The 7,072-nt window shown below is 41.0% G+C and overlaps 1 protein-coding gene across 1 annotated transcript in view; it reads left to right on the top strand.

The window, feature by feature from the left end:
• WDR76 (WD repeat domain 76) overlaps positions 1 to 6,011 on the top strand; it is a 12,619-nt gene extending 6,608 nt beyond the window's left edge. The window contains exons 10-14 of the mRNA XM_010572323.1: positions 814 to 966; positions 2,393 to 2,607; positions 3,117 to 3,269; positions 4,854 to 4,907; positions 5,756 to 6,011. Of these exons, the coding sequence (XP_010570625.1) occupies positions 814 to 966; positions 2,393 to 2,607; positions 3,117 to 3,269; positions 4,854 to 4,907; positions 5,756 to 6,011 (831 nt within the window). The remainder of the gene's footprint in view (positions 1 to 813; positions 967 to 2,392; positions 2,608 to 3,116; positions 3,270 to 4,853; positions 4,908 to 5,755) is intronic.
• Positions 6,012 to 7,072: the final 1,061 nt, after the last annotated feature.

The raw sequence follows: 7,072 nt of genomic DNA, 5'->3' as shown, positions 1-7,072 counted from the left end.
TCCCTCTTTTTTTTTTTTTTTTTTTTTTATTTTCCTGAAGTGAGTTGGACCTGAACAAGTTTGGGAGCAGAGTAATCTTTGTGGAATGAATTGGTTCTTGGTCCAAAATGGTCTATTCAGTTTCTTTGAAAATAAAAGAGCTTGAATGATGCCAAAATTAGAAGAGAAGATACAGGAGATTATGCTTTACATTTGGTTCGGGCCACTGTAATTTAGCTTGAGTTCCAAGTAACCTAATGCATACATATTTTGGTGTAAAGGCATAAGCATACATGTGATCCTCAGCAAGGTGTTCAGCTGTGGTAACTGAGAAACCAATTCTGTCAGTGAAAAAGAGCCAGATACAGCATTGATGACTGTAGAAGTTGCAGCTCTTCCTAATTGGAAAACAGAATTCTGAAACTGAGAGTAAATTCTTAGTGGCCTTTTGAGCTAAGTTACTTGTATAGTGGTGAAAATGGTAGCAGGAGGGAGGCCATAGCCTAACAGTGCTGTGTTGAATGGTCCACATGAGGGCAGTTCTCTCTTCCAAGCAGATGTGAAACTCCCTTTGTTCCAGTAAGATGTCAGCCTGGGCACGCTGTGCCCCAAAGCAGTCCTGCTGCCTGTGTTATCTGTGCTGTTGTCTCCACACATCAAGCACCCTACTGCCTCCTCCATGCAGTTATCCAGAGCAGACTAAGAACATTTGAGTAAACTGAGAGTTTACTTTGAAAGTTGCAGTAATTAAGAGTAGTTATTAATAATTTAATAATAGTAGTTATTACTACAGTGATTAGTATCTCTGCCCATTGAATCTCAATTGTCTTCCAGAACTGTAAATCTGAAGAAGGAGCACATGTCTTTATTCCACACAATTACCCAGTTACCTGCATGCATTTTTCTCCATTTAATCCTGCGCACTTGCTGTCTCTAAGCAATGACAGTCTGCGATGTGGTGATGTTACTAGAGCTGTCTTTGATGAGGTGAGTGTTCCCACGGTTGTGCTGCAGACTCCTTGGAAATCTCTTGATATGCGCTGCTGTGAAGTTTTAGTCTCCTCGTACCCAAGTTGTTATTTGTTGGTTGTTTTGTTAACAAGAAAGTTCAAGATTCCATTTCCACAAGGACACATGAAGTAACCTTTAATTAATATCATAAAAATACGGAGATGCTTCCTACTTAATAAACATAGTAACAGCTTGGGTACTCCCAATTTCCTTCCTGCAGAGACAGCTGCAATTATTGAATTTAATTTCATATCTCTGTACTTAAGCAATATGTGCCTCTTTTCAAAAGCATTACCTTTTAACAATGACAAACGAGAGTGATTTAAAGAACTAAATCTTACAAACACTCCCTCCCGCCCCAAATAAACATTGTAAAACAACTTAAAGCATGAGTTGATTTTGCTTTTTTCAGGCTTCAAGTGAGCAAAATGCTATGACTGTCTCCATGGTGAGCCAGACAGCTTAACTGAGGAGCTTCATGATGCTTGCTTTGTTTGCTTATTTTTGACAGATGCCTCTGCATTGATCAGCTCTCCAACATTGGAAAATATAACAAGCTTACAGCAGTTTAAAGCTTTTTTCCCCAGCCCTTACAGGCACCATAATTTTGGTGGGGTTGGAGGCAGGCCAGCTGCTTGGGAAGTATCTGCAATTGGTTGGTCAAGAGGACAGGAAGGTCCAGGGGGGACTCTTTGTTTGAGACAAATGCTTGCAAGAATGTGTCTTTAGACGTGGGGGAAGAGAAATGCTGTTCTCCTGCTCCATTGACCTTATGCCAGTTTACACAGCCTTGTGATACCTGTGATACCTCTAGGAGTATTACTGCCATTGGAAAGAATACAACTGCTAATGGGGAGAGTCTGCGCACCTAGAGAGCTGGAATATGGAAGTTTTCCTGCAGCGTTATTATGCTTGTGGCTTATTGCTGCTTTGAGAGGAAACTGCCATGGGATAAGGTGGCTTGATGTCCTGACTCTGACCTCCCAAATTATAGGAAGCCAAATTCACATTTCTGCACCCAATTAAAGGTTCCTGGAGCATTGGAGAAAGGAACAGTATCATTAATCCTTACTCAGTATGCACTCGAGGATAACAGCTGATGGATTACTGCAACATAGAGGTGATAGTGTCTTTTAAGAGTTCTAACAGAGAACGCAAGAGTATGTTGTGGCTAGTTTGTTTTGGATGGTTAATTATCTCCTCTGTGGAAAGCATACCAGTTTTACAGAAAGGTTACCTACATGGATAGCTAAGGCTGGAGCTATCAACTTAGGTAGTCTTCATTAGTATTTTTAGTATATTAAAAAGGGAAAGCATGACATCTACAGCCCATAGAGTGTTTTGGGTATTAAGAATAACTCTTTGTATTGTTTTGGTTACATTTGACCTTTTCTGTGCTCAGATATGCAGAAGTGAAGAAAACTTATCTTCCTTTGACTTTTTGGAAGATAATGCCTCCACTGCAATAGTAGGAGACTGGGATGGCAGTGTCGCTGTTGTGGACAGACGGACCCCAGGAACATCTTCAGAGCTTTCTGCAGACATTGGCTTCAAAAGAACAAGGACAGTCCATGTTCATCCAGTGAATAAACAGTATTTCATTGCTGCTGGCTCAGTGTATGTAGCTCAAAATGAACTGCAGTTATTCTGTGTTTTCAGTGTTCTGTCTGCATTGGTGTCTGAAGTCAGCTATAAATGACACATTTGGAGGGCAGGAGCAGCTGTTGATGAGGCAGACAATTTGAGAGCCTTGGTGTATAGTCAGAGCTGCTTTGGATCTTTTTAGAAAACAAGTTTTTAGTTCTTAGCAGGATTTAAAATGCGATATGCTTTGACTTTCCTTCACCTTTTGGTAATGGGTACAAAATGGTCTTATGAGTCACTGTTTTTTGACAGATCACAGTGTAGAGGGATTTTAATGAGCTGTTGGTCTGGGCTGGTTCTGGTGCTCTCAAAATCCTTTGGAACCACTGGCCGTTTGAGTGAATATACACTGCTGAAATAAAGTTCTAAACGCAGCTCATGTAAAACCTGCAGTGTCTCTTGAGAGTTTTTTGGTAAATGGATAATAAAAATAATTATTTCACTATCACCTTGTAAAGTATTCTGTGTGGTGTGTATTGCAGGGATGTTTGTATTTATGATGTTCGATACCTGAAGCCTAATGGGAACAAGCCTGTGAGCTCTCTTAAAGGACACACAAGAAGTGTTGCTTCTGCGTATTTCTCACCTGTAACCGGGAACAGAGTAGTGACGGTGTGTGCTGATGATAAACTGAGGTAAGACGGCACGGGAAGGAATAGTCTTTATGGAAAATGTCAACTGGTGGGGTTTTTTTATTATTATTAGGTCCTATCTGCATTACCCATCATTGAGAGCTTTCTGTCTTTATCACTTTTTCTAAAAGTGATAAAGATTTATTTGCATTGGCATTTTTAATGTTGTTTTTAATGATTTTTTTGTTTGTTTTTTTTTCCTGATTCTCATTTTCCTGAAGAATATTTAACAGTGAACAGAAAAATATACAGGTACTGTTAGTCTTCAAAAACAAACAAACAACATATCCAAACAAAAAAAAACCCGAAACCAACCAAACAAAAACCAGCCAAAACCCTGGCTCATGAATACAAATATGAAACGTTTTGAAACTGAATTTATTTTTAGCTGCTGATACTTAAAATTATGATAATAGCAGCTCTTTTGTAACTAGTCTTACCATTTGATAATTTAAACTGCTGTGAGTTGTTTTGTATTAGAGATCTAGTTTTTTTTCTACTTTGCAGTTTTGCGACCATAATTTAGGTAATCTAGTCATGTAAATACCTGACTGTATCCGCATATTTGCCATGTACATGATTAGAAGTCCTAAACTGTATCAGAGAATAGCAGGTACGAAATGGGGGCGCCAGTTAAGGCCAGGTTGAAAATCAGGCTTCTACTCTACAGATTGCATGTGTTTTTAAAAGATGGGGTAAATACATGCATTCTGGAAAGAATCTGAATATGGTGCAGTGGTTACAGCATTATGTTTTGTCTGGAAATTTGATTTTCTTTCTTCACCTTCCACATACACAGGAAAGAGTTCTTTTGTGTGAGTTCTGCATTGCTGTAATGCTTTCATTCCTGTGATGTGTTTACTATATATAATTGAAGATTTGTTCTCTGTAGTAGGCTTCATTATGAAAATTGTAAATCCTTGGTGCTAACAGAGCAGGCATCAGAGTACAAAATGGATATGAGTAAACCAGCATATTTGTGCTCGACAGAATGCAGAAAACAGAAAGAGGTTCATTTATTCACTGTCTACTCCAAAGAAAAAAGAAAGCAGCTTTTAACTCAGCAGCTCATTGACCTTTTTGCCCCAGGGAGGGTGGAGTCCTAAAAGTTTTTCAGGGGCAAAGGAGAGCGCAGAATGGGAGATCTGTTGATGGTTTCTCTGTCAGTTGAGCTCACGCCTGCCTGAGGAAGTCCTGGCACTGGAAGCTGTTAGTGGCGGGATTTCACATTTGTGTGTTTTCTTTTCTGTTGTGTTCTTCCTTGGGCAGCCTGTTTGTGCAGTGACTAAATGGACAGCATACTGGGGTAGAGGAGCCTGTCATTTGTCCTAGCAAGCCATTCTTGTTCCCTTCCTATAACAGCTTTCAGAAAGGATGACCTTCAATTCTAGCTAAAAGCAAATCCAATTCAAAAAGCAAATTTAATAATTGCAGTTGGAATGTTGGTGCTTATATTTGAGTTGGATGTCTGTGTGCTGTTTGTTACTATATTCCAGAATCTTGTGTGGTCTGATCTGTGTTTTATGAGGAAAGGGCCACCTTTTTTAACACGTGTACATTTTATTAACATGCTGTTCTGTGTTACAGGGTCTATGACACCACCTCTTTGTCATCGACAGTCGCAGTTCTCAGTACCATCAGGTAAGCCAAGCACACTGGGGCTGAGGACAGCACGCTATGGCTGTTCTGCTCAAGTGCAGTTGTGGCACAAGTGATGGGTGTGCAGAGGCTACGCGGTGTTGTGTTTCCAGACAGCCTCGGGGTCTTTGGCTGCTGTGGAAGCAAGAGCAGCCGAGTACCCTTCCAGCCTGAGAATTTGCCCTAGTCCTCACGGGTGCCGACTGGCTTTTGTTCGTAAAGCATGACTGGGCCACAGCCTGCTTTGAGTCGGTCAAGTCTGCAGGGAAGTTTTAACGTCTGAACAGACCATTTTGTGACTTTTGAAATGTGTTTTGTTTCAGAATGCTTTTTCTTTGTGCATTTTTTAAATATCAGAGGTTACTTCTTAACAGTAAAGCGCATGTTTTTGAGTGAAGTCTCGCCACTTGTAAAATACCTTTGTGCTCCAGAAGGGCGAGTCATTGTCAAGGTTGGTTTGCTAAGGAGCTAGAACTAGATGAGTGACTGGCTTGAAAATTCTTAGTTTGCAATTTATTGAATGGCTTGATGCATGTTTGTCCTATTTTTACTAAAATACGCAACCATGAAGCGTAACTACTTTGACTAATAATCACTTAAGTCAAAGTGCCCTCTGCTTTATCGTCTTACTCCATTGCATTTCTTTGTCCCATCCCACCCATCACAGGATAGTGATCCACTGAATGGATCTGAGAAGCATCATCTGTCCAGTGTGTGAAAGTGCTGATGGTTTAGAAGGCAAGGAAGAGGGGTTTAAGCAAAGAGGACATAAATGACAATACTTAAAAATACTGAATTCAGTAAGAGGAATGTTTATAGCTTTCTTTTTCTCCCTGTTTGTTTTTCTGAAGACATAACAGTAACACCGGACGCTGGTTAACCAGGTTCAGAGCAATATGGGACCCTAAACAAGAAGACTGCTTTGTGGTGGGCAGTATGGCACGACCAAGACAAATAGAAGTCTTCCAAGATACTGGAAAATTGTTGCACTCTTTTTATAACCTTGACCTCCTTAGTTCCGTGTGTTCCATTAATGTGGTTCATCCCAGTAAAAACATCTTGGTGGGTGGCAACGCCAGTGGTCGCCTTCACGTGTTCAAAGAATAAAACACGTGGCTCAGATTTTTTTTTTTTTTGCATTAAATTTGTCTAATCTGTATTAAGCTGTTCCTAAGCTAACTATATTTTCTCAGGACAAAAGTGTATTTTAAAAGCTTTAAAATAAATCTTCTAAACTACTTTTGGCATTCTCTTCTTTAATTAAAATAAATTATGACAGTTTGTACCAAAATAGATATTTTTCCCCAATACCAAATTCTTATTTTTCAGAAAAAGAAAAAATGCTGGATCAGTAGGATACATGCTACATGTATGAGGCACTTAATGATTTTCATTAGAGAATCTGGAGCACTCATTCTCTGCCAGCTTGTGTGGTGTTCCCATCATCTCTCTTTAAGGCTAGCAGGTGTTCAGCATCTATGTCGTCAGCAAAATTTGTCCCTTGAGTAAGATGTCTGATGTCTAATTAAATCCTTCCTGGAGGCAGAAGGAAGGTCTCTGTGTAGGCTGGTGCCACTGGGCACAGTTTCTAGGGAAGCTCCATGGTGATGAGTTGAACTTGGAGTTGTCGGGGTGTAGGTGGAGCAGGCTGCAGAGGGGGGGTCGTGGGCCATGCGTTTGGGGGGGCTGGCCTCAGCTCCCCTTTCTGCACCTGCAGGCCCCTCTGAGGGGGGTTGTGTTGAACCTGACTGAAACAGCTCAGCGGAGCTTGCGTTAAAAATTGTCACTGACGTGCGTCCTGTATCAGTGACACCAAATGCACTTTTAAAAATGGTGAGAGGCTGTTGCTGTTACAAACCTATGTTTACTGTATTCCAGTGCTGACAGGGGGGTCCTGCAGGAACCTGCCGCTGCAAGGTCAAGGTAACACTGTGGTTTTGCAGCCAGTGCAGCAACTGGTGTGGTTTGCTTTTGCTCTACAGGAGGCAGTTCAGCGGTAGTAAACATGAGCGTGCTTTTATCATTTTGCTGCTGTTGCCTCAGCGCTCCCAGCTGATGCCCTGATGGCAGGATGAGCGTCCTGCTACAACTGGAATCCCCTCATGTCCTGAAGTTACTCTGGGAGGAAGCTGGGAGTTACTCTCTGGCCTCTGCCACTGCTCGTAATT

This window comes from Haliaeetus leucocephalus, unplaced genomic scaffold (genome assembly GCF_000737465.1).
Source record: "Haliaeetus leucocephalus isolate CR32 unplaced genomic scaffold, Haliaeetus_leucocephalus-4.0 Scaffold339, whole genome shotgun sequence".
Taxonomy (NCBI): Eukaryota; Metazoa; Chordata; class Aves; order Accipitriformes; family Accipitridae; genus Haliaeetus; species Haliaeetus leucocephalus.
This window is presented reverse-complemented; position numbering and strand designations above follow the sequence as displayed.